The sequence below is a fragment of the Amblyraja radiata genome, chromosome 14 (genome assembly GCF_010909765.2).
Source record: "Amblyraja radiata isolate CabotCenter1 chromosome 14, sAmbRad1.1.pri, whole genome shotgun sequence".
Lineage (NCBI taxonomy): Eukaryota > Metazoa > Chordata > Chondrichthyes > Rajiformes > Rajidae > Amblyraja > Amblyraja radiata.
This window is the reverse complement of record NC_045969.1, coordinates 10,327,797-10,355,623: the sequence shown is the minus strand read 5'-3', so window position 1 is coordinate 10,355,623 and position 27,827 is coordinate 10,327,797. Positions and strand designations below refer to the sequence as shown.

The following is a 27,827-nucleotide window of genomic DNA, read 5'->3' as shown; positions in this document are numbered from 1 at the left end:
AGTGAGTCTCAGATACCTCACCATAGGATGTCAAATAACCATGAATCCAGGATGGCACAGAGCTGCTGCCTTATGCCCCTGTCCCACTTAGGAAACCTGAACGGAAACCTCTGGAGACTTTGCGCCCCACCCAAGGTTTCCGTGCGGTTCCCGGAGGTTGCAGGTGGTTGCCGGAGGTTGCAGGTAGTGGAAGCAGGTAGGGAGACTGACAAAAACCTCTAGGAAACTCCGGGAACCGCACGGAAACCTTGGGTGGGGCGCAAAGTCTCCAGAGGTTTCCGTTCAGGTTTCCTAAGTGGGACAGGAGCATAAAGGGCCTGTCCCACTTTCACAACCTAATTCACGACCTGTTTTACTCGAGGACATTTTTCATCAGGCTAGAAAAACACCCCCGACTTACTTGATGCCACGAGTACCTACGACTAGCATCACGACCTACCTACGACCTACCTACGACCTCGTGACGGCCATGCTACGAGTATGAGTCAAGGGCAAACTCGGCAGAGGTCATGAATTAGGTCGTGAAAGTGGGACAGGCCATTTACAGCGCTAAAGACTCAGGTTCAATCCTGACCTTGGGCGTTGTCGTTGTCTATCTCGAGTTTGCATGTTCTCCCTATGATCGCTTGGGTTTCCTCCCAGTACTGCATTTTAGCTGTCCCACATCCCAAAGATGTGCGGGTTTGTAGGTTAGTTGGCCTCTGTAAATTGCCCTCGGCGCATAGGGAGTGGATGAGAAAGTCGGGCAACATAGGACTAGTGCGAACGAGTGATCAATGCCCAGCCTGGACGAAGTGGGCCGAAGGGACTGTTTCCATGCTGTATCTTTCAATTCAATTCAACTCAATTCAATTCGATTCAATTCAACCAGAACACGTATACACTGTGAAACCTAAAACTTCTCACAGTGTTAGGATGACGCAGGTTTGCAATGGAATCCAGCAGTGACCAGCTCAGAGATCCTCTGTGACATACGCAGTGAGGTTCAATATCTCAGTGAAAAGCTGGTTAATAGCAACTCACTGTTTCCGTAAATGTGGTCAACTTCTTCAGCTTCACTTACAAAGGAGCATATGAAGTGGGTGCAAGAATAGGCCACTGAGCTATTTTGCCATGTAATGAGATTGTGGCCTATCTGCTTTTAATCCCCACTTTACTTTCTCACTGCTATCCAGGGTGAACTTCGGTTATCAAGTATCAGTCTGCCTCTACTGCCACCATGTTTTGCTGCAAGGTGGTGCTGCCTCACCACTCCAGGGACCTGGATTCAGTCCCGACCCTGACCCTGGTCTGAAGAAGGGTCTCGACCCGAAACGTCACCTATTCCTTCTCTCCAGAGAAGCTGCCTGTCCCGCTGAGTTACTCCAGCATTTTGTGTCTATCTTCTGACCCTGACTATTGTCTGTGAAGAGCTTTCCCTGTGACCATAAGACATAAGACATAGGAATGGAAATAGGCCATTTGGCCCATTGAGTCTACTTTGCCATTCATTCATGGCTGATCTATTTTTTCCCCACTCAATTCCATAGTGGTTAAAGGGCATTTGAGAGAGAATAGTTTAAAGAAAAGAGGTGGGGGTATAGAATTGATGAGATTGCTCTGGCTTCCTTCCATGGTGTAACAAAATACAAGGTAAAAATGGAGTTCCTAATGACTGAGAGAAATAACTGAGGTAAATGTAGGTTCCTCTCCATCTTAATTGGAGTGTCCCCCGTTTTTAGTTATCCCCACTAATAGATTTGCCCTGTCAAGATCCCTTGGCAATCTTATAGATTTCTATCAAATTCTTTTTCATTCGTCTAAACTCAAGCCTTGCCTGCCGAATGGACTTCTAATTGCCCAGAGGTAGACACAAAATGCTGGAGTAACTCAGTGGGGACTGGCAGCATCTCTAGAGAGAAGGAATGGGTGACGTTTCTGGGCAAAACCCTTATTCAGACTGGAGAAGCTGCTTGTCCTGCTGAGTTACTCCAGCGTTTGGTGTCTGTCTTCGGTGTAAACCAGCATCTGCAGTTCCTTCCGACACATTTCATATCTCCCATACTGTATCCAATGTGGGAGATCTGGACCCACACACTGAGCCTATCTATATCCCGCTACAGACTCACACCTTGTTCTCTTCACAATTTACTTTCTTGCCTACTTTTACAGTGTATCAGCAGTAAATTTAGAAGCAATACCTTCAGCGCCTTCTTCCAAGAATGAATATAAATTGAAAAGTATAAAAGATTGAGACTCCAGCACACCACTCATTGCTTCTGGCCAAATAGAAAAAGACACACTTCTGTTTAATCTGTTTCCTTTTGCCAGCCAAATATCTGTGTGCCAATGTGTTACCTTTTTACTGTGAGCTGTTATTTCCCCACAATAATGTTTGATGTGACACCTTCCAGCAATCTATTGATTGGAACATATTATTTCTTGAAAGGACAATAAATTGACCAAACCTGGTTCTTCTTTCACAAATGACCGAATGATAGAGCTAGAAAGGTGCCTTTCAGCCCATCGTGTCCATGCCTTATCTCCACACATCCTATTTTTCTGCTTAAGACTATGTCCCTCTGTATTCTATCCGAGCACCTGTCCACGTGCCTTTCCAACGGTTGCATTGTTTCTACCTCTATTACCATCTGTGGCAGATTGTTGCATTTATCCACCACCCTCTGTGTGAAAAGTGTGCCCCTCAGATCTCCTTTAAATTCCTCCCCTCTCACCTTAAACCTGTGCCCTCTAATTCTAAATTCCCACATCCTGAGAGAAAAAAAAAACAGACTATCTGTGCTACTATCTATGCCCTTCATTATTATATAAACATCGATACTCCATTCCCTTTGTCCTGTTTTCAAACCTTCTACATTCCCTTTGTTCCTTTTTCACACCTTACACTTCCTTATCTATGTATTTTCCTCTCCCCTGACGAAGAAGGGTATCGACCTGAAACATCACCCACTCCTTCTCTCCAGAAATGCTGCCTGCCCCACTGAGTTACTCCAGCATTTTGTGTCTATCTAAAGAGAAACAGTCTTTTGACTCGAGTGATCTTGTATACTCTCTGGGGAATCAAAGGACATGTTTATCTTTGCCCTTCCACAAAGATTCTCATTTTACACCTGTCACAGCCACCTCCCCTTCTCTCCTGACCTGTGGTGAGCTCAGATTATCAGAAAGCCATGGTTTATTTACATTAATTACACACCCCTGTCCGACCAGCATTTAGCCAGTGGCGCCCACTAGTGGTGAGATGGGATTTAAACTTCAGGTTAGGAATTGAGGGTTTGACAAACTAATAGACTGTGAGAACGATGGGCAAGGAGGATTTATAAGAAGGAAAGGGAAGGGGACAGATGAGGAGAGCGCTGGAATAATTGTCTGGAGAAGGCAAAGATGGGTGAATATAAAAGATGGGTTTTATAACAGTTTTACGTGAAACCACAGGTATATCGACGTGTTTTATCAAGTGACACATTACTTGAAGTGTATATCTGCAGCTTGCCACAATAATTCAAATGGATTGTGTTGGGAAAATAAACCCTGCCAACATAGAAGATGGAATAGTATATTTGGCCCACAATGATTGTGCCAAACATGATGCCAAGTTCAACTGATCTCATTTGCCTGCACTTCCATGTGCCTATCTAAAAGCCTCTGAAACACCACTATTGTATCTGCCTCTACCACTGCCACTGGCAATGCGTTCCAGGCCCACACCACTCTCTGTGTAAAAAAACGAATCCCCATTAAACTTTCCCCTCTCACCTTATAGCTATGTGGTCTAGTATTGGACTTTTCCACCCTGGAAAAAGGTTCTGACTGTCTACCCTATGATGCTTCATAATTATAATACAATATAAATGTATAATTTTATATACATATTTTCCCTCGTCACTGTATAACATAGTAAATCACCAATCTTAGTCTGAAGAAGGGTTTCGGCCTGAAACGTTGCCTATTTCCTTCGCTCCATAGATGCAGCTGCACCCGCTGAGTTTCTCCAGCATTTGTGTCTATCTACGATTTTCCAGCATCTGCAGTTCCTTCTTAAACACTAATCTTAGTCATGTCCAATTGAGAGAGGTCCACACACAGCAAGTATACAAAATATATTTATTAATTACTCAATAGCTCAGTAGGAAATACAGTACGTTGGAATAAACATTAACGTTGATTTTTCAGGCAACCCTGACAACATACTGGCAATCAACAGGAAGCCAAGGACTAAACCTACCAGGTATTTTTCCCTCGTCTTTATCGGCTGAGCTGGATAATCTGAAGGCGGGCGCCCACTTTTCAAAGCAGAGCTTTCTACATAATGCCAGGGCTGCTTCTTCTCAACAGCACTAAGGCAGCTCAGCCAAGAGCTCCACCCTGGAGCATGGATGCAAAACAACTGTGATGCAGGAGCATTTACGAATGGTACTTCCTGTCCGTTGACTTAGGCAAAAGCAGGGAACAACACCATGGGGCATATTCCGAACTGGCAGCCAGGGAACGATTATTGTCCACAGTTCTCTGGCCATTGTGATCATTTCTGTTAGCAGATACTTACATAGAAACATTGAAAATAGGTGCAGGAGTAGGCCATTTGGCCCCTCGAGCCTGCACTGCCATTCAATATGATCATGGCTGATCATCCAACTCAGTATCCTGTACCTGCCTTCTCTCCATACCCCCTGATCCCTTTAGCCACAAGGGCCACATCTAACTCCCTCTTAAATATAGCCAATGAACTGGCCTCAACTACCTTCTGTGGCAGAAAATTCCAGAGATTCACCACTCTCTGTGTGAATTTTTTTTTTCTCATCTCAGTCCTAAAAGATTTCCCCTTTATCCTTAAACTGTGACCCCTTGTTCTGGACTTCCCCAACATCGGGAACAATCTTCCTGCATCTAGCCTGTCCAACCCCTTAAGAATTTTGTACGTTTCTATAAGATCCCCCCTCAATCTTCTAAATTCTAGCGAGTACAAGCCGAGTCTATCCAGTCTTTCCTCATATGAAAGTCCTGACATCCCAGGAATCAGTCTGGTGAACCTCCTCTGTACTACCTCTATGGCAAGAATGTCTTTCCTCAGATTAGGAGACTGACAGATTAGGAGATTACAATGGCTGCACCTCCAAAATTATGAGTGACCGTATTTCAAAAGGTTCTTCACAGGCTGATGCACAGAGCTAGTGAAAGGCATTATATAAATGGAATCTGGTTCCACAGTTTGCAAACCTACTGTGGGGTGTGGGGAGATGGGGCGGCACTTATAGAGAAGTGGCTCCTGCAACAGGTTATCTCTGTAGACGGGAAAGGCAAATAAATAGGTGCAGCTAAAGCGAGGTTAGTTTAGAGATATAGCATGGAAACAGGCCTTTCGGCCCATCTGGTCCATGACGGCCATCTGTTCACTCCAGTTTTTATCTTATCCCACTTTCTCATCTATTCCCTATATACCAGGGGCAATTAATTTATCTTGCACTAAACATGATGCCCTTTATCCTGTATCTGTACACTGTGAACAGCATGATTGTAATCATGTAGAATCTTTTCGCTGACTGAATAGTAAATAACAAAAAAACGTTATACTGTACACGTGACAATAATAATCTAAATTCATAAACTAAACTAAATTTATTGGGCCAATTCACCCACAAACCCCCACCTCTTTGAAGTGTGGGAGGAAACCAAAGCACCTGGAGAAACCCACACGGTCACAGGGAGAACATGCAAACTCCACACAGGCAGCATCCGAGGTTAGGATCGAACCCAGATCTTTGGCGCTGTGAGGTCGCAGCTCTACCACTGTGCCACCGTACGGCCCTGTTGTCAGGGTGATAAATAGATCAAAGAATTTGAGTTTGAATGTGCAGGAAAGAACCAAAGATAAGACACACATAAAGCCGAAATAGCTCAGCGGGTCAAGCAGCACCTCTGGAGAAAAAGAGTAGGTGGCATTGTCTTTGGATCTGAAGAAAGCTCTCGACCTGAAACGTCACCCATTCCTTGTCTCCAGAGTTGGTGCCTGACCCGCTGAGTTACTCCAGCTTTTTGTGTCTCTCAAAGAGTTTGAATGTTAGTGTCAGGGTAATAAGAGTAGGGAGGCAGCCAACCCGATCAGGAGTGGATGTGGAGGCAGTAACAAGAGAGTTAAGCTTTAAGGCAGAGATGACATTCCTCCTACTGGAGGACAGTGCTGGCTGACAGTCTGACAGTGCAAGTGGACCATGGAATTGATTCTGCAAGTGAAAGTGCAAGGTCAATTTAAATCCCTTTTCTTCAGCAGCAGGGCACTGTGATTAACGAACAATTTAAATAAATTACACTCCAAATAACACAAGCGATATAGAAGCGGGTTTTGTCCTTCATTCGAGAAACCGCTTTGTGGGAGAGAAAATAAATCACTATCCCTGAGTTTAGTTTTTGTTTCTGTCAAACAGCTGCGGTGCAGAGCGTCAGTTTTATTCTGCTCTGGCTGGGAATCCATCGTTTCAACCCAGCGAGTGAGTGACCAGGAAATATTCAGATTCGAAATACTTCCAGTGCAAATTAGATTACTATTGACAAAACAAAAATAAAAATCCTAAATAAAAACATGAAATACAAAAATCCCTCTCTGGCACAATCCATCATACGGTAGTCATGTGTCTTATTTTCCGTGGGTTACCGGGAACGTTCATCGGTTGACTTTGTGTTCTCTCCTGGACTCCGTAATTATCAGCTGGAGCTGGAGGGGTCTGTTTGACAAGAGAGAAATGACACAATAACTAAGGCTTTCCAGACGAGGAATGAACCTATTTGCCTTAGAAGGGATGGAATACAATTTTATTGGATTGGTTCCTGGAAAATGTTACACTTTGCAGCTGTGTGTGTGTGTGTTTGTGCGCGCATGCGTGTTTGTGTGTGTGGGGTATGTATGTGTGAATGTGTGCGTGAGTACGTGTATTAGTGTGTGTGGGTGTGAGAGAGTGTGAAGGAGTGTGTATATATGTGTGTGTTTGTACGTATGTGAGTGTGTGTGCATTTGTGGGCGTGTGTTTGTGTGCGCACATGCACATGCGGCGGCATGTGTACACGAGAGAGATGTGGTACATATACAGTATGTGTGGGTTTAATGCTTCTACCTATTTCCAAGATGTATGAGTGCGTGCGTGTGCACATGCATACGATATATGCATGTAAATGGTGTGCGGGTGTGGGGCATTTCTGGGTCTGGAATGTGGTATATGTGTGCATGTGTGTGTGCGTCTGTGCGTGCGTGTGCACATGATATGGTATATGCACGTGTGGGTTTTATGTCTCAATGTTTGTCGTAGGTGCATGAGCGTGTGAATGTATGTGTGCATGTGTGGCATTTCCTTTTTTGTTTTAATGTACTCTTTTATTGGCATTCCACAACAAACACATTTCCATAAAACGGGTTTCAGGTATAATACTATATGTATACATCATCCACTTATGTTTGTCTTGAATTGCCTCTTTTTGTGATTTGTACAAAACAAATATAGAAACAGGAACACAGTAAAATACAAACACTTGGGCAGTGATCTTTCTTTACCATATAATCAAAAATTTGTAAAAAATAAAATCTGCCCTATGAGGCGTTACATATAGTTAACCCAATTTTCCCAGCGTGACACAAATAAATGCAATTTAGAGTTAAGATATGCTGTTATTTTCTCCATTTTATAAATGTCCATTGTGATGTCCATCCATGAATTCAGAGTTGGACTCTCCTGTGATAACCATTTCTTTGCGGGAGCTTTTTTACCAGCTAATGTGTGGCATTTCCATGTGTGGTACGTGTGCGTGGGAGGAGTCTAGGCCTGGTGTGTGGGTTATCTCTGTATGGGTAAGTTGTATGTGAAAAGGCACAAAGTGCTGGAGTAACTCAGCAGGTCAGGCAGCTTCTCTGGACAACATAGATAGGTGATGATTTGGGTCAAGATCCTTCTTCAAACTGATTGTGAAGAGGGGGGAGAAGTCAGCTGGAAGAGATGAGGGGCAGGAAAAAGCCTGGCAGATCGATACAGATGAGAGGGTTTTTTTTTCCGAGACCCAAAATGTCAGCTATCCATGGTCTCCAGAGATGCTGCCTGAGCCACTGAGTTACTCCAGTTTTTTGTGTCTATGTACATCAGTATGTTGCATGTGAGAGAGAGCTTATCTGTGGGTGTACTTCATTGTGGTATTGCATCACAGTATCATCGATCTCATGGATAATAGGTGCGCCATTCTGCATGCCAGCCTTCTGAAGCTTTGTTAGAGCTGTCTGCTTCAGTCTGACCCACAGCAAGTTACATGTAACCCGGCAAATAAGTTCAATAGACAATAGACAATAGGTGCAGGAGTAGACCATTCGGCCCTTCGAGCTAGCACCGCCATTCAATGTGATCATGGCTGATCATCCACAATCAGTACCCCGTTCCTGCCTTCTCCCCATATCCCTTGACTCCGCTATCTTTAAGAGCTCTATCTAACTCTCTTGAAAGCATCCAGATAATCGGCTTCCACTGCCCTCTAAGGCAGAGAATTCCACAGATTCACAACTCTGGGTGAAAATCTTTACCCTCATTACGTTCTAAATGGCCTACCCCTTATTCTTAAACTGTGGCCCTGGGTTCTGGACTCCCCCAACATCGGGATCATGTTTACTGTCTCTAGCGTGTCCAATCCCTTAATAATCTTATATGTTTCAATAGGATCTCCTCTCACCCAGTCGATCCATTCAACATATGACAGTACCGCCATCCCGGGAATTAACCTCGCGTACCTAAGCTGCACGCGCTCAAATTTGAGGACCAAAAATGCACACAATACTCCAGGTGTGGTCTCACCAGAGCCCTGTACAACTGCAGAAGGACCTCTTTGCTCCTATACTCAACTCCTCATGTTATGAAGGCCAACATGCCATTAGATTTCTTCACTGCCTGCTGTACCTGCATGCTTAGTTTCAGTGACTGATGTACAAGGACACCCAGATCCCGTTGTACTTCCCCTTTTCCTAACTTGACATCATTCAGATAATAATCTGCCTTCCCATTCTTGCCACCAAAGTGGATAACCTCACATTTATCCACATTAAACTGCATCTGCCATGCTTCTGCAAGTCACCCTGCATCCTCATAGCATCCTTCTCACAGTTCACACTGCCACCCAGCTTTGTGTTATCTGCAAATTTGCTAATGTTACTTTTAAACCCTTCATGTACATTGTAAATAGCTGCGGTCCAGGCACCGAGCCTTGCGGCATCTGTGAAAGAAAATGGACAGACAACTTTTGGGATCAGGTCCCTTCCTCACACTGAAGACGTGTCCCGACCCGAAATGCCGCCTGTCCATTTCCTTCCACAGATGTTGCCTAACCTGTTGAGTTCCTCCAACAGAAGAGTTTGCCCTCGTTGCCTGGGCTGTAACGTGACACAGTGAATTGTCTCAGCCTTTTCATCATCAGCCCGTTTCACAAAGAGGTGGATACACTCCATGAGCCTTCTCTCTCTGAGACTGCAGGGGAATTAGGTTGCAGATGCTGGTTTAAATCGAAGATAGGCACAAAAGATACAAAGATAAGGAAGCGTAAGGTGTGAAAATAGGGCAGAGGGAATGGAGATCAAGGGCAATGCCACGTCGGCAGGCAGAAATAAAAAGGTCTAAAGAGGGTAGAGGGCTGTCTGGGAGAGTCCAATAGGAGGGGGACCAGTGGAGACGGGAGAAGGGGTCATCACTGGGTGGTGAGGACTCCTTCCCATAGAAGAAGGCACGGAGGCAGAGGCGAGCGATTCTGGGTTAAAACATGGTCGTAGAGTTGGAGAGCAGGAGGAATCACAGAGGGGGGAGTACCGAGAGAGGATGTTGCTGATCTCTCATCGGAGAGAGGACGAGAACATCTTCAAAGGAGACATACCTTGAGGAGATTTTGCAGTGGAGCAGACGAAATATGTAGGAAAGGAACTGCAGATGCTGTTATAAACCGAAGATAGGCACAAATGCTGGAGTAACGCAGAGGGACAGGCAGCATCTCTGGATAGAAGGAATGAGTGACGTTTCGGGTTGAGACCGTTCTTCAGACTGAGTCAGGGAAGAGGGAGATACAGTGATAAGGAAGTGTAAGGTGTGAAAAGGAAAATGGATTGCTTGCTACCAGTTACATAGCCTGTGGAAAGGCAATGATAATGCGTGAGATCAAGATAACTCTCTGTGATATTCTTGGTCACTCCAGCCCTCAGGATGGAGCTTCGGATAGAGCACTGTTCAATCTCTTCGAATGTAAACTGATTTTGGTTGAGGCTACAGTAAAGCTGGTGTTATAAGCCTGTAATCTAACAGTGCATTCACAGCCAGAAGAGCATTTTACCATCTTAAGAGGAATCCTGGCCTTAGAGAGCAGTGATTTCCAAGAGGACTTTCATTGTACCACTTTCCATTGCTTTCTACCTCCCACCCTATGGTTGGGACACTGGAATGACAGGGACAGGTCCACAATTCACAGTCAAAGAGCCTCCCACCAAGCACGGTCTAACATCTAATGAATGGCCTCAAGAGTGAGGTCTTGCAGCGTTACCCACTAGCATGGGCCCGTACCCGAGATGGGGCCATTCAACACCCGAGGGTTGTAATCTCATCTAAGTGTGAGGAAACGTTCCGACTCGAAACGTGACCTATTCTTCTTCTCCAGAGATGCTGCCTGATCCGCTGAGGTACTCCAGCAATTTGTGCCTATCTTTCTTCTAATCAGCCCATTATTCCCACACTAGTTCTTTGAAACAGAGTCCCGACCAAAAACAACGTCACCTATCCATGTTCTCCGGGGATGTTGCCTGTCCTGCTGAGTTACTCCAGCACTTTGTGTCTTTTTATTTTGCAAACCAGTATCTGCAGATCCTGATGCCTTCTCTCCAGAGATGCTGCCAGAGTCACTCCAGCTTTTTTGTGTCTATCTTCGGTGTAAACTAGCATCTGCAGTTCCTCCCTACACATCCCCCTCCCCCCTCCCTCCCCAATACCTCTGACTGCCCCACCACTCCCCACCCTCCCACCAAGTCTACCACATACCTGGTGGCCATGTTGCCCCTCCCTCCCCTCCCCACACCTCCACTTGTTGACGATGCCAGACTCACACATCTCATCGTCTGAAAGCTCCAGCCTGTTTCGTTGCTATGGAAACGGCTTTGGAGCAGAACAGTGTGCAATCTTAGGTGCCTGAGTCCTCCTGAGAATGGAGGGGCTGACACAACAACTGAAGGTGTCCTTAGTGCCTCTTCTGTGTCAGCGGTGTGGCAAGTCTGTGGGGGGGGGGGGGGGAAAGCCCACAAGCTGCTCGGAATTTATTCCCTAAATGTCACGGTCAGATTTGCATTTTCGCTTGGTCCTGCAGCAAGAATTATGCGCCAAGCGATATCCATTCATTTGCATATATTGGGCATAACGTAAACAGTAATTTAAAATGTAATTTTGGATTTCTAAATTACAGCCAAATTTGATGTCCTTCATTCAGGAACAGGGGTGGGAGGAAGGATGAATCCTTTGGGGTAAAGCAACCATCGGGCTATTGAACACCGAAGGTAGGCACAAAATGCTGGAGTAACTCAGAGGGGGTCAGGCAGCATTTCTGGAGAAAAGGAATAGGTGACGTTTCGAGTTGAGACCCTTCTTCGGACTGAGATTCAGGGAGGGAGACACTTTGACTATTAAACACCACAACCTCCTCATCAGCTCTGAACTACATAGACCTGCCACATACAGCAGCAGACTGTGCGGTGTTGCAGAGATCAGCAGCAGCCCAGGTTGTATGAAGGGAAGCCATACAGAGTGACCACGACACGGGGCAGCACAGTGACTCAGCGGTAGAGTTGCTGCCTGAGCACCAGGTTCAATCCTGACTACGGGTGCTGTCTGTATGGAGTTTGTACGTTCTCCCCAGTGACCACGTGGGTTTTCTACGGATCCTCCGGTTTCCTCCCACACTCCAAAGACGTCCACGGTTTGTAGGTTAATTGGCTTCGGTAAAATTGTAAATTGTCTCTAGTGTGTAGGTTAGTACTACTGTAGAGTCTATTAAATCCCACGACAGAAAGTAAAGAACAAACGATACTTAGCTGAGCCAGAGACCTTGTGTCTCGTTTATTCCAGATGCCTCTTTTTACCTTCATTCTCACTAATCATGGCCCGTGTGCACATAAGGCCAATTAGTGCATCTGACCTTGGAGTTGTTAATGAGCTCTTGTGACTGGACCTTCTCGTGAGGCTGCTGGTGAGTCGCCAGCGGTAACAGGCTGTATGCAAAACCAACATGGGCATGAGGTAGGCATGAAGGTGCAGCAGACAGTGAAGAAAGCGAATGGTATGTTAGCATTCATAGCAAAAGGATTAGAGTATAGGAGCAGGGAGGTTCTACTGCAGTTGTACAGGGTCTTGGTGAGACCACACCTGGAGTATTGCGTGCAGTTTTGGTCTCCTAATCTGAGGAAAGACATTCTTGCCATAGAGGGAGTGCAGAGAAGATTCACCAGACTGATTCCTGGGATGTCAGGACTTTCATATGAAGAAAGACTGGATAGACTCGGGTTGTACTCGCTAGAATTTAGAAGATTGAGGGGGGATCTTATAGAAACTTACAAAATTCTTAAGGGATTGGACAGGCTAGATGCAGGAAGATTGTTCCCGATGTTGGGGAAGTCCAGGACAAGGGGCACAGCTTAAGCTTAAGGATAGAGGGGAAATATTTTGGGACCGAGATGAGGAAAACATTTTTCACACAGAGAGTGGTGAATCTCTGGAATTCTCTGCCACGGAAGGTAGTTGAGGCCAGTTCATTGGCTATATTTAAGAGGGAGTTAGATGTGGCCCTTGTGGCTAAAGGGATCAGAGGGTATGGAGAGAAGGCAGGTACAGGATACTGAGTTGGATGATCAGCCATGATCATATTGAATGGCGGTGCAGGCTCGAAGGGCCGAATGGCCTACTCCTGCACCTATTTTCTATGTTTCTATGTTTCTATGTGAAGGCGTCACACTACTGTAGGAGGTGATCGCTGGTCGGCACGGACTTTGGTGAGCCAAGAGGCTGTATCTCTAAAGTTTAAAGTCAATATGGGAGAATATTAAGTCGGAGAAAAAGCGTTCCAACGAGGAATAAAAATAATTTGTTGACTGGAGTTAAGGTGGCCAGAAATGTGAGCAAGATTTCCCTAATCCAGGTTAACATGATGTTCTGCAGCACAGCACCACTTGTTATGGAAATGTGGCGCCTTCACGCCCACGTTGGTTTTGCATACAGCCTGTTACCGCTGTATGCAACAAGAGCTTAATAACAACTCCAAGGTCAGACGCACTAATTGGCCTTTTCTGCACATGGGTTATGATTGAGGAGAATTTAGACAAAAGGTGCATCTGGAATAAACGAAAATGCTGGGCTTTTAAACTGTTGGAGACACAAATCTGTTGCTGGAGACACAAATCCTACAGTGAATCAACCAAAAGCCCACACCCCACAGGACAGTCCTTTCCTCCTCCAGAGGGCACGTTTGCCCCATTTCACACTACGTTGCCAGATCATCTCCAAGGCACTTCAGGAGGCCCTTCAACTCCGCTGAGCTTCCCACCACTTCAGGTATCGATTGGAGAGTTCTTCTGATGTGCTCTATCAGGTTGTACAGCTTGTCCACCTCGGCCTCTGCTCTCTGATTGTTCTCAGGCAGTGCAGCATAGGTTTACAAGGTTAATTCCAGGGATGGCGGGACTGTCATATGCTGAGAGAATGGAGCGGCTGGGCTTGTACACTCTGGAGTTTAGAAGGATGAGAGGAAATCTTATTGAAACATATAAGATTATTGAGGGTTTGGACACGATAGAGGCAGGAAACATGTTCCCGATGTTGGGGAATCCAGAACAAGGGGCCACAGTTTAAGAATAAGGGGTAAGCTATTTAGATCGGAGACGAGGAAACACTTTTTCTCACAGAGAGTTGCGAGTCTGTGGAATTCTCTGCCTCAGAGGGCAGTGGAGGCCAGTTCTCTGGATACGTTCAAGAGAGAGCTAGATAGCAGAGTCAGAGGATATGGGGAGAAGGCAGGAACGAGGTACTGATTAGGGATGATCAGCCATTGAATGGCGGCGCTGGCTGGAAGAACCGAATGGCCTACTCATGCACCTATTGTCTATTGTCCTCCAGGATGGCTCTGTGTCTGATCATCTTCTCCAGCTGCTGGATCTCGCTGTCCTTCTGCAAGTAAGCCCCTCGCAACTTCCGCACCTGCTGCTGGAGATCCACCTTCTCCTGAAGCCAGTTCTTGCCCAGAGCATCCCCGGGGGCCTGGGGTTTGGCAAACTCCTCGCAGAAAGTGCCGGCCTCTGTCTCCACCTGCTGCAGCTGCCGCCTCACATCAGTCACCTCCTGTTTCATCGCCAGAAACTGTTTGTGCTCCTCGAGATTGGAATCCAACAGTTTATTAAATTCGTGGATGATCTCATTCTGACTCCTCAAGGCTTGCTCCAGTTCACATTTACTCTTGACTTGTGCCTGTATCTCCCGTGCCAGCTGCAGTTTCTCAGCCTCCAGCTCGCCAACCCATGCCCTGCAGGCTGCGCAGATCCAGCAGCTTCTTGTTGCTCTTGGCCTCCTGCTGCTCTCGCCCCACCGAGATCTCCCGCTGCGGCTCCTGCACCTGCAGCCTCATTGCGCTCTCGATTTGCGTGCGGACGGCCTGCAGCTTCTGCAGCGCCTGGTGCAGCCTGCACATTCGCTGCTGCTCCAGGGTGTCCTCAACGCCTGCTGTGTCTGTGCCCGTGGGTTTGAGTGGAGCGAAGGCACTCTGCTCACTCCTGATGACACTCGTAGCTGCTTCCTTATGTTTGTCGCCGGCCTGAGTCGTCTCCCCCCTCAGCAGCCTCGTTGCTCGTCTTCACAGCCGCGACCGGTGGTTTTGTCTTGACTTCAGCAATGGTCTTGGGAAGATGCCGCTGCCAAATCTTCAGAGTGGTCTTAGCCGACCTGGTGACCTTCTGCAATTGACCTTCCGTTTTCATGATCTCGACGATGGCCTGGTTTATCCGCTCTCCCATCTCCATCAACATCTCTCGTGAATCCTTCTTAACCATGTCCAGCTCCAAACGCAGGTGGTCACACCGAGTCCGCAGCTCCTCACATTGCAGGTTACGATGGTGTAGGCAGCGGTTCTGCTCGCTGAGCTGCCCCTCCGTCTCCGACAGCTGCTCCCGGGATATCGTCAGCTCCTGCTCCCTGAACTCGAAGTAGTCGGAGACGCCGGAACAGTAATCCGAGGTGTTTCTAGTGTTCGTCTTTGCTGGAGCTCGCTACACGACGCCGTCCGCCGACCTCTTCAGCGAGCATACGACGGCCCTTACCAAGTCATCCAACGCCCACCCAAAAGTTTTGTGATCTATCAGAACGGAAAAACTGACACCGTATCCGTCGACCGGCTAAACCCAGCATACGTCGAGAACCAACCGACTACCTCACCCATCGAACTGGCAAGACCCCAACACTTCCTGTCAAAGACCTCCCACCCTGCAGTACCAAACAAGATCAGGCCGTAAAATCAACCCGCCAGACCGGTACGGGGCAGGACAAAGCCAGGCAGCCGCCATCTTGTATGACTCGGTGGCTAAGTGGAGAGCTGTGGCGCCTTCACGCCCACGTTGGTTTTGCGTACAGCCTGTTACCGCTGGTGACTGCTCACCAGCAGCCTCACAAGAAGGTCCAGCCACGAGAGCTCAATAGCAACTCCAAGGTCAGACGCATTCATTGGCCTTATCTGCACATGGGTTATGATTGAGGAGAATGTAGGTAAAAGGGGCTTCTGAGTCAAGACACTAGGTCGCTGGCTCAGCTAGCTGTCGTTTGTTCTTTGCTTTCTGTCGCGGGATTCAGTGGATTCTACAGAAATGTAGTTGAATTTGAAGACCAATGCATCTAAACGTCAGAGGAGCCAGGCAAAATTGGGCTGTCGTTTCCTGCAAACATTGTGATAAGATTTGAGTGAAATCACAGCAAACTAACTCCCACAGATTGCCATGTCAGCAACTGGGATCTGTGTTGTATGTCACTGAGGAGCATTACTATCTACAATTTGTGGACTGCAGTTGATCTGATTAACTGCGGCGGCAGGAAGGATGCTCCACAACTCACACAAACAAATTTGCCCGTCAGGATTTTAAGTGCAAACATTCATCAGACTTCCCTGCCATTCAAGACAAATTGCAATATAATACAAACTTTGTGGATCGTGTAGAAGAGATGGTTTGAGCATCTTGCCTGCACTGCAAATCGAACATTCCCCTCTGAAATTCAGCTACAAATCCATTGCAGACTACAGGGATGAGGATCTATGGATTGTGTTCTCTGGAGTGCCAGAGTCTGAGAGGACACCTGATAGAAGTTTATAAAATTATGTGAGGCATAGATATGTAGACAGTCAGAACCTCTTTTCCCTGGGTAGAAACGTCAAAGGCTAGAGAGAATAGCTTTAGTTTAGTTTAGTTTACTGTCATGTGTCAAGGTACAGTGAAAAGCTTTTTGTTGTGAGCTAACCAAGTCAACTGGAATACAAACCCGCACAGAGCCAAGATAGTCGCCCAACTCAGGCGACTATTTGCTTGCTAGACACAGAAGCAGATGTACAAACTCACATTACAGTCGCTTCACACTCTTAAATCTGTATTCCTACAGCAGTATTTCCTACTTTATTCCCTTATCCTTTATCTGTACACTTCAAATGGAGTGATTGTAATCATGTATTTTCCTTCCGCTGACTGGGGGTTAGTCCACAGCAAAAAGCTTTTCACTGTACCTCGGTACACGTGACATAAACTTAACTGAACTGAACCGTCTTTGGGATGTGGATGGAGACTGGAGCACCGGGAATAAACCCACACGCGGTTACAGGAAGAACGTGCAAACTCCGCGCAGATAGCGCCGGAGGTCAGGATCGAACCCAGGTCTCTGGCATTGTGAGGCGGTAGCTCTACTGCTGGGCCAATGTTCCACCCTTAATTAGGGTAAGGAGGAGATTTCCATAGTTTAGATGCTGGCCACTGCTAAAGGAACAATGAAAGCCGGGTTTGAAGCAAAACAGACCTTCAGGGGTAATGTTGTTGCAAGAGGTTACAGAGAGAGGCATCCTCTTCTTCTTCTTGCGTATGGCGGGCACAGCCCAAAGTTGTAGGACAACTTGTTCTATTTGTTCTTATTTGATTGTGCACACCAGTTTGATTGCATTCTTCTAACCAGGGCGGACCAAGTGAAGGTAGCAATCTCCCACCCCAGAGAAAGGCATGATGAAGTGATAGTGCCATTGTGCATGAAAACATGGGCAAGGTAACCAGATTGGCACATGAAAGGTCTGCCCTGTGGTGTTTTAATATGTTCTCTCTAACCTGTTCCGATTCCTATCCTCAGATAAACTAATGCACCTTTTTAATAGACGCAAAAAGCTGGAGTAACTCAGTGGGTCAAGCAGCATCTCCGGAGAAAAAGAATAGGTGATGTTTCGGGTTGAGACCCTTCTTATTTGGCTTCTTGCATTTGGGTAAATTACTGAGAGTTATTCCATGTGCCAGGAAAATGATATTCCTATTCCATCCATATAAAAATGAAATTATAACTTAATAAGCAGAAGTTCTTCTATTTATTACTGTGGGCCTTGAAATTCTTCACAAAATGAATTGCAATTTGAAGTGCGGAGACAATTACGTGGGAAATGTGGGCACCGTTCCCACCAAAGGCAAAGAGGTGAACTGGCCAAATTTGCCAATGTGTTGTAAGGAACTGCAGATGCTGGATTAAACCAGGGGTCGGCAATCTACGGCCCCCGGGCCGAATGCGGCCCGTAACCCGAAATCATCTGGCCCGCAGGCGGTTTTTTTTCCTGTAGACATCCAGCCCGCTGACTTCCTTCGTCTCCGGTACCTCCCGGGCCCGAGGCGCCCAGGCGCGGTGATGCAAGGATGAAAGGAGGCCTGTGCTGGCGGTCGCAATTGCTGAGGCACCGAGCGCCCGAATGGGGCCGAGCGCTGAGCTCTGGCTGTACCGCATCCTGCGCAAAGCCACCGGCACGGCCGCACACCTTCTGTGTCTGGGCTTCACTGTCGGGATCGGGGTTGTCAATTAGGCCGGGGACAAATGAGTGTGAGTATTTGAGCCACTGCCTTCAGGACAGAGCCAAGGCAATGGTCCGTAGGTGCTCAATGTTTGTGAGCACCCGTAACTAGGATCTATGTGAACACGTGATTTGATGCCCGCCATCCAGGGCGGGATGGGATGGGATCTATGTAAAAATGTAGTAGATGTGGTCCGCCATCCGCTCACAGACATGCCACCCGGCCCCAATGCAGAACAAGGTTGCCGACCCCTGGTTTGAACTGAAGATAGACACAAAAACCTGGAGTAGCTCAGCGGGTCAGACAGCATCTCTGGAGAAGAGGAATAGGTGACGTTTCGGGTCGAGACCCTTCATCAGACCCTGACCCTGACACCAACCCTGTCAATGCTCTCAATTATTGTCCATCCACAATTAGTGCTACATTGAGAACGTGGCTAAAACCCCATCATATTTGTGAACAGTCATGTTTAGCCAAACCAGGAAAGGATAGTTTCTTTCTCTGAAATGCATTCATGGACCAGCTAGGTTCTACAACTATCTAATAGTTTAGCGGTACACCATGGAAACAGGCCCTTTAGTCCATGCTGATTATCGCTCGCCTGTTCACCCTATTTCTACGCTAAACCCTACTTTCCCATCCACTCTACTCAGCAGGGGCAATTTACAGAGGGCCAATTAGCTGACAAACCAGAGCACCTGGAGGAAAGCCAGGGAGAACGTGCAAACTCCCCACAGACAGCACCCGAGGTCAGGATCGAACCAGAGTCTCTGGTGCTGTGAAGCAGCGGCTCTACCAGCTGAGCCACAGGGCCACCATGTAGTTTCATGGTTTCCATTCCTTCAGTGCTAGCGTTATTTGATTAATTGGATTAAAGTTCCCTGTCGTCCATAGTGGAATTTAGACATGTCCCTGATTCATTAATCCATGCCTCATTCCCCTAACCTAATTATTATGCTACTCTAGCCTCTTTGCATCTTTGTCCATGTTATTTGTGAGGCTTATCTAATAAATATGCATACATTGACTTCCACAATCATGGTCTGCTCCCCCTAGAATAACCGATAATTTATTTATTGTTCATTTCTTAATTCTGGTGTTGCATTTTATGTGCAAGCAAAGCTGCAGCAAGTATGAATTCCATTGTTCCAGTCACAATGTTTATGGCATTTAACTCTCCTGACTCGTAAATGTATAGTTGAACATCCTCATTACATGGCTCATCCATACTCTCTGGGCTGGTGGTGAGTGAGTGATGGCTGGTCGGGGGACCCATCTGTGAAAGCCAGTGAGTGTTGGCACTGTTTCTTGACCAGCTCTCTGCTATTTCACCAAATCTGCCCATTTCTGTGCCCATAACAGCATCTGTTTCAAAAAAACCTGCGGCTGAATCCTGCAGCCAAGATTTTATTATTTGCAGATTTTGGCTTGGGCAAGCCTGTTCTGGTCGACCTCCATAAATGTGAGCAGCAGAATCTTTTTATTGCATGTGTCCTAGCTCATGCTGTTCATTCACTCATCTCTCCTGAACTCACTGACCATGATTGGCTTCAGCTCCAATGGATAAAAAAAGATTATGACGACCTCAGCCATGCCTTCTGGTATTCACAGCAATTCAAGAGGTATTAAAAGACCAATGAAAACATTTGAAATAAATTTAAACATGAGAAAAAACGTTTGCCTAAAACAACTTCAAATTGTGAAGTTGCAGTTATATAAGACGCATTGGTGAGGCCACATTGAGAGTATTGTATTCAATTTTGGGCACCATTTTACAGGAAAGGTGTTGCCAAGCTGGAAAGTGTGCAGAGAAGATTTACGAGTATGTTGCCAGGACTCGAGGGGCCGAGCTATAGGGAGAGGTTGAGCAGGCGAGAACTCTTAAAATCGTTAGAGGAATACCTCTGGTGATCGCACAGTCTCTTGCCCAGAATAGGGAAATCGAAAACCAGAGGACACAGGTTTAAGGTGAGAGGGGGGGGGGGGGGGTTGGATTTAATAGGAACCTGAGGGGTAACTGATTTATACAAAGGGTGGTAGGTGTATGGAATGATCTGCCAGAGGAGGTAGTTGAGGCTGGTACTATCGCAACGTTGAATAAACATTTGGCAACAAACATTTCACTACACCTATGGTATATGTGACCAATAAATAACCTTTGAACCTTTGAACATTTAGACAGGTACATGGATTGGACAGGATAGGTTTGGAGGGATGTGGGTCAAATGCAGTCAGGTGAGACTTGTGTAGATGGAACATGTTGGTCGGTGTGAGCAAATTGGTCCGATGGACCTGTTTCCATGCTATATAAATCCATGACATGGAGTCTGAAATGCAATATTGGTATAAAATTACAATTTAAAATGATCTGAGTCATGGGATCCTAGTCCCAGGCCCTCATTGCCAGATAATGTTACATCTCCCAATTGCTTCCAATTTGTGAATAACCTTACACATTTTTAGTGCCTATACACAAATACCTTTACTCAGTTTATTCTCACAAACAGACTTCACCGATTCAGAAGTTACATTATGCATAATCTTTTATGCTTAGCCGACTGATTACAAAGGTTTCCTGAGGATGGTCTGCCTTTGCTAAACAAGTCTGCTTCACCTACCTCTAAAACGTTTCTGTTCATTTCTCTAGACCTCATATCAATCCAGTAAGGTGAAGTTAAACCTGACCAGGAAACAATAACAAGAACAATTAAATCTAGTTTGCACTGTTGTATGTTAACAAGCAGCATTAATAATCTTCGCCTTTATAATCACTGGTTACAAATTATGATTTGGCCATTATTATTTGTTATAGCAGTTACTTGAGTCTTCATTGTAACCAGGATGGAATTATCCAGCTTTGCCGAGCATCTTTACTTTAGGCTTTAGAATATGTCAAGGAAACTGGCCGTTCGGCCCACTGAGTCCGTGCTGACCAGTGATCTCCCCGCACTAGCACCATTCTACACACAAGGGACAACGTACAATTTACAGAAGCCAATTAACCTACAAACCTGCATGTCTTTGGAGTGCGGGAGAAAACCGGAGTACCCGGAGAAAACCCACACAGTCACAGGGGAGACCGTGCAAACTCCACACAGACAGCACCCGTAGTCAGGATCAAACCGGATCACTGGCGCTGTAAGACAGCAACTCTACCGCTGCACTGCTGTGCCGCCTGATGCAGCATCTCCTGCATCAGTCCACATCGCAACTCAGTGCTAATTTTCCATCCCACTCTTGCTCTGACCCTTCTGTTTGTGGCTCCTTGCACTGATATTAATGATGTCCAGTGTAATCTTGAGGACCATCTTCCATCATCTTCCATCTGGACTTAGAAACATAGAAACATAGAAAATAGGTGCAGGAGTAGGCCATTCGGCCCTTCGAGCCTGCACCGCCATTCGATATGATCATGGCTGATCATCCAACTCAGTATCCCATCCCTGTCTTCTCTCCATACCCCCTGATCCCTTTAGCCACAAGGGCCACATCTAACTCCCTCTTAAATATAGCCAATGAACTGGCCTCAACTACCTTCTGTGGCAGAGAATTCCACAGATTCACCACTCTCTGTGTAAAAAATGATTTTCTCATCTCGGTCCTAAAAGACTTCCCTCTTATCCTTAAACTGTGACCCCTAGTTCTGGACTTCCCCAACATCGGGAATAATCTTCCTGCATCTAGCCTGTCCAACCCCTTAAGAATTTTGTAAGTTTCTATAAGATCCCCCCTCAATCTTCCAAATTCTAGCGTGTACAAGCCGAGTCTATCCAGTCTTTCTTCATATGAAAATCCTGCCATCCCGGGAATCAGTCTGGTGAACCTTCCCTGTACTCCCTCTATGGCAAGAATGTCTTTCCTCAGATTAGGAGACCAAAATTGTATGCAATACTCCAGGTGTGGTCTCACCAAGACCCTGTACAACTGCAGTAGAACCTCCCTGCTCTTATACTCGAATCCTTTTGCTATGACTTGTTGCAATCGTCAATACTGAACTCTCCAGCTTCAGGTGACTTGCTTTCTCTGCCTGCATCAAGTATGGCCATTTCTCCTGGAAATTATCTGGCTCGGTTTTCTCTTTACTTTCACAGCACAACCTGCCCCACAGCCCAGTATTTTTGCAACTGGTAACGTTTCTTTGTTGGCGTTATCATTCCCTCACTGTGCTTAACTCACGTATTTTGTTTATTTTCTCCAATTGCCCCCATTAACCCATCGATTGGATGAGCTTTAGAACTTATCCCCACATTAACTAACCCTGGCCTCACTCTATCACGGACGTTTCCTTTGTCCTATCCATCTAACATCCGCATCCAACCAACCAACACTCTGTCCACTCCTCATGCTATTCCCTTTCCCATCTCTGACGAAGGGTCTTTTGTTAACTGTCTTGCTCTTTCAACAGATGCTTCCCTGTCTGCTGTTTGCTTCCAGTAGTTTCAGTTGATATTTTAGATTGCCAACAGTTTTTTAAAACATTTAATTTACTGTTGAATTCCCTATTTTGTTTTTTGAAGCTGTGTTCTTATTTGCAGTGTTTCTACCCAAATCCAGTAGATATGAAAGGCAAATCAGTCCCAAAGCAACCACTGTTATATTTGAAAGCAGCCTATTGAATTGAATGATGTCAAAGGATCATTGAACCATGATACAATGCTGTACAGAAGGAGATGATTTGATCTATTTACCTAAATCAGCTCCTTGTAAGAGATATTTATTCTTATTTTATTCATCCACAGGATATAGACAAGGGCATGATTTATTGGCCATCCCTACTTGCCTCTGTCCTGTGATGTTTATTTTCAGGCATTTTAAAGTGTTTTTATAAGTTACCCACAGCCACTGCTATCACATTATGCGATTAGTTCTCCATATAAAGGAAGTTAATGGACCTGTAAGGTTTTTATGACAATCTTATAGTTTATAGTTTGATCTTCTTCCCAGCAGAGGCAACTCGACCACTGCGACACAACCATCAAAAATGCCTGTTCCTTCTCTCCAGAAATGGGGGGGGGGGGGGGGGGGGGAGGGAGGGGGGGGGGGGAGGGAGGGAGGGGGGGGGGGTGTACAGTGGCACAGTGGTAGAGTTACTGCCTTACAGCACCAGAGAACTGGGTTTGATCCTGACATATTCAATTAGTTCTATGTTACCCTACTTTTGCATCCACCACCTACACACGAGGGGCAATTTATAGAGGCCAATTAACCTACAACGCCCGCAGGAAACCCACACGGTCACGGGTAGAACATGCAAACTCCACACAGACAGCACCCGAGGTCAGGATCGAACCCAGGTCTCTGGCAAAGTGCAGCAGTGGCTCTATTGGCTGCACCTTGCTGGTTCTCATGTTTGGTGTGATTTGCCTGCATTGCATGCAGAACAAAGTATGCAGAACACGTGAGAATAATGAACAAAAATAGCAATTAATAATACAAAATTTAATTCCAGAATATATTTAATTATCTGAATTGAAACATGTTGCTGGATCCTCAGGTCATCGGTTGCTAGTCCAATAACCTCTACTCCTTCACCAGCCTCTTGTGCTGCCCTATTACATACTTTGCCCTGTCCTTTTCCCTAAACGCTCTGCGAATGCTTCCCGTTAACATATTTATCCAATTCCTTTTGAAAGTCACTGCTGCCTCTACCCTTTCTAGCTGTGTGCTCCAAATCATACCAGAGAGGTACTTCTTATCTCACTGCTGGAGCTTTTGACCTGAATGCAATGTCCACTAATAATTAACTCTTCCGCAACTAGAAAATTGGTTCTCCTTGTTTACTCAAAATGAAAATGTTTTGCCCGTCAAGTTAACACCTCAGTGTTTCCAGGTATCTGAAGACCTTCACCCGTGTTATTACTGAGTGTCTTCCCACACTTTCTATCTAAAATGTAATGCACAAAGCTGGACTCTCTGGGAGAAGTCTAATGGGTAAACCCTCTCATTTTGTTAGATGCCAATGGATAATTTAAGAAGCGTAGGAAAGAACTGCAGATGCTGGTTTAAACTGAAGATAGACACAGAATTCTGGAATAACTCAACGGGACAGGCAGCATTTCTCGAAAGAAGGAATGGGTGACGTTTCGGGTCGAGACCCTTCTTCTGAACTTGAAGATTCAGTTTAACTTTCTTGTTTTTATAATCAGTATTTTTATAATATTGGATTTTGCTTCAGTGTTTTTTCATTAAACATTATCTAGCTTGTTAAGAAAGTCACAAGTCACAATTACCCTCTCATTTTGCTGGATGTAATTAGAATAACCTGCTAGATGCAGGCACTATCACAAAGTTTAAGCAGGTACTATTGCAATGTTAGGGTAGTTTTTGAGGGATATAGGCTAAAAGCAGGCAGGTAGGACTAGTGTAGATGGGGCATGTTGGTCGGCATGGGCAAGTTGGGCCGAAGTGATTCCACACTGCATGGCTCTATGACTCTAACCTGGTATAACCCAGTACTCGCCTTCCTGTTTCCATTCCTCCTGAGGTGGGAAGCAAGCACCATTTTGTGTGATCAACTTATTTAAATGATTTGTTTATGGCAACAGTGTCCCTGAACCTGTTATCCAAAATAAGACACAAAGTGCTGGAGTAACTCAACAGGTCAGGCAGCATCCCTGGAGAACATGGATAAATGACATTTCGGGCACTCTAGCATTTCTTCAGCACTTCACCACCATAAAGCAGCATCTGCAGTTCCTTGTTTCAATATGCTATCCAATGTGTGTAGGAAGGAACTGCAGATGCTGGTCTGCACCGAAGATAAACACAAAATGCTGGAGCCTATTTTGTGTTATCCAAAATGTTGGCAATCTCAAACGAAGATCAATACAAGATCTCCAAATCGATGTGAGAGGTCACAGGAGGAGAGGGACATATTTTCAACTGAGAAATAGTTCAGTACTTACTTGGAGAAAATCGATAATCATTTTCACTTCCAATGGACATTCCAGTGTTATCCACACCGTATATTTCTTTACCATTTGTGGACATCTCTTGTGGAGTCTTTGATGACCTTTTCCTTTGAATGGTAAATGCAGGTTGAAATTATTAAACAACAGGAAATGTAGCTTTAACAGAGGCAAAGAATTTTATGTGGAGAAAGTGCATGTGGATTTCTTCTAAGTGAGGATAAAGCCTGTTGTTTTCTCACTACTGGAAGGGAGCAGATGGGATCAGTGCTAAATCACAGTTTAAGTGTGAAAGACCCCGTGATTCAAAACACGTGAGAAGTTTTTTTTTTATACAACACTACAGAGAGGGGAAAAAAAAAAACCAAGTTTCAATTCATAATTTATCTGATGAAGTAACAACATAACATTTACATCACATTAATGGCCGTCGCTGTGGTGGGATTTATACTTCACAGAACCTTTCTCTCGCCCTGTCTCATCCAATTCCTCACCTTCAGATTTTTTTTTTTCTCAGCCAAAGTATTTTATTTTCTACATGACTGCCTAAAGCGGCTGACAGCAGAGCAAGTCAAAGGACTGCAGTTTCTCCACATCCACCCACGGATGTGCTGAACAATTAAGCAGCCTCAGTGTGAGAAGGTTGTTCCATTTTGTTCGTTCATCACCTGGGCACTGAACATTTCACCATGTTATTCATAAGGGATCAGAGTGCTCACCCACATCTCTAAGCTATATTCCTCCCTCATTAACAATCAGTAAAAGGTGACTTTGACTATAAACATTAACTTGACTATTTATCTCCTCTCGTTGTGGAGCCTATTGACTCTACTCCCTTAGCATGACGATAGTCACTCCATTTTAAGTTAAGAGGCGGCACGGTGTCGCAGTGGCCTACAGCGCCAGAGACCCGGGTTCGATCCTGACTACGGGTGCTGTCTGTACGGCGTTTGTACATTCTCCCCGTGACTGCAAGTGTTTTCTCCGAGTGCTCTGGTTTCCAAAGACATACAGGTTTATAGATTAATTGGCTTCGGTAAACATTTTTGTCCCTAGTGTGTAGGATAGTGCTAGTGTACGGAGATCGCTGTTCAGCATGGACTCGGTGGGCAGAAGGGCCTGTTTCCACTCTGTGCCTCTAATCTAAACTAAACTAAATTTCAATACAATTTAAATTGAAGAACTGTGAAATGAGTCGCATTTTTGTTCCTCATCTTACGCTGGAGATTGTAATACATATTGGCATTAAAGAATGTTAGGATTTAGAACAAGTCCATCACATTACACATACTGGATTAAGTTACTAGACCGGTACTCAAGAGTCGGGGTCTATTAAATCTGTGGACACGTATTTGGAATCCCACCACAGGAGCTAGGGCTTTTAACTTCAAGTAAATATTAAATATGATGAGAAAACGGCTAGACTTGCTGGAGTCATGAGGGAAGGAAATGTGCCATCTTCGTTGAGCCTGGTCTTTATGCGGCTCCAAACCCATTCTTACGTATCCCCTCGAGTGGTCTTGCAAGCCACTCAGGTCATTGATTTAGGAAAGGGGACTATACGAGGACCTAACCAGTGAACCACTAAACTACTACATACCTGAAGACACTTCATAGGAACATTATCGGGAAAAAAAAGCCACTGAGATACATAAGGAACGTGATGGGAAGATGATCACGGAACGCCACGGCCTTCACCGAAACATGGCTCAACGACAACATCCCGGACAACGCCATCGAGCTGGAGGGACGCACTGTCTTCAGGGCCGACAGAACAGCGGAGGACTCCGGTAAGACCAAGGGCGGCGGACTGTGCATTTATGTGAACAACTCATGGTGTACGGACGTTGTTAGGATTGGTAGTCACTGCTCTGCTGATCTGGAATACCTGATGATAAAGTGCAGGCCCTTCTATCTGCCCAGGGATTTTACATCGATTGTTATCACTGCAGTCTATGTACCCCCGGACGCTAATGCCAGGCTAGCAATGGAAGAGCTGCAAGCTGCTATCAGCACCCCCAGAGGGGGCATTTATTGTTGCGGGTGATTTTAACCACTCCAACCTTAAAACTGTACTCCCCAGATTCCACCAGCATGTCTCCTGCCCAACCAGAGGAAACAATATTCTGGACTTAGTATATACTAATATTACTGAAGCCTACAAAGCCCTCCCCCTCCCCCACCTTGGACAGTCTGACCACCTCTCTCTGTTCCTGCTCCCCAAATACACACCTCTGATCAGACGTGTGAAACCTACCGTGAGGACAGTGAAGGTTTGGCCTGAGGGGGATGTCTCTGTTTTACAGGAACAGTTTCAGCAAACAGACTGGAGTCTGTTTGTCACCCAGGCCACCTTTAACTCCCAAGTGGACATCAACTCATACACCTCAACCGTTTTGGACTTTATAAAATGTCTCTGGGTGTGCAGTTAGTTGTTTGCTGATACTGATAACGTCACTACCCACAAAGAGATAAAGACCTTCCCTAACCAGAAGCCGTAGATGAGCAGGGAGGTCAGACTCCTGCTGAAGGCTCGCGATGCCGCTTTCAGATCTGGCATAGCTGAGGGATACAGCTCATCCAGGGCCAATCTGAAAAAGGGAATTAGGAATGCTATACTCAATCACAAACGGCGGATCGAGGAGCACTTCCAAAACAACTCCGACCCCAGGCGAATGTGGCAAGGAATCAAATCCATTGCCGATTACCATAAAGTTAACACCCCCCCCCCCCAGACAACGCCTCCCTTCCTGACGAGCTAAACCATTTCTATGCTCGCTTTGACCGGGACAACAAAACTCCAGCCATCAAAGTTGCTCCAC

The 27,827-nt window shown here is 45.7% G+C and overlaps 2 protein-coding genes across 2 annotated transcripts in view; both read right to left on the bottom strand.

Moving 5' to 3' along the window:
- Positions 1 to 4,986: 4,986 nt before the first annotated feature.
- The window catches only part of igsf5 (immunoglobulin superfamily member 5), a 61,727-nt gene continuing 38,886 nt past the window's right edge, over positions 4,987 to 27,827 (bottom strand). The window contains exons 7-9 of the mRNA XM_033032506.1: positions 25,003 to 25,115; positions 20,716 to 20,777; positions 4,987 to 6,719 (exon numbers count right to left, since the gene is read on the bottom strand). Coding sequence (XP_032888397.1) covers positions 6,612 to 6,719; positions 20,716 to 20,777; positions 25,003 to 25,115 — 283 coding nt within the window. The 3' untranslated portion in view covers positions 4,987 to 6,611. The remainder of the gene's footprint in view (positions 6,720 to 20,715; positions 20,778 to 25,002; positions 25,116 to 27,827) is intronic.
- On the bottom strand, positions 13,169 to 15,229 carry LOC116980355 (sperm-associated antigen 5-like). Its single transcript, XM_033032507.1, has 2 exons — positions 14,143 to 15,229; positions 13,169 to 13,669 (listed from the first exon to the last, which is right to left on the bottom strand). The coding sequence occupies exons 1-2, from the start codon at positions 14,379 to 14,381 to the stop codon at positions 13,519 to 13,521; spliced, it is 390 nt and encodes a 129-aa protein (XP_032888398.1). The 5' UTR covers positions 14,382 to 15,229; the 3' UTR covers positions 13,169 to 13,518.

What these genes read in the sequence shown, in the direction of transcription:
- LOC116980355 (XM_033032507.1), bottom strand. Translation starts at nt 14,381, where the DNA reads ATGAAACAGGAGGTGACTGATGTGAGGCGGCAGCTGCAGCAGGTGGAG. An exon ending in CACAGAGCCATCCTGGAGGA is followed by an intron (nt 13,670 to 14,142) that starts CAATAGACAATA and finishes TGCACTGCCTGA; the next exon opens with GAACAATCAGAGAGCAGAGG.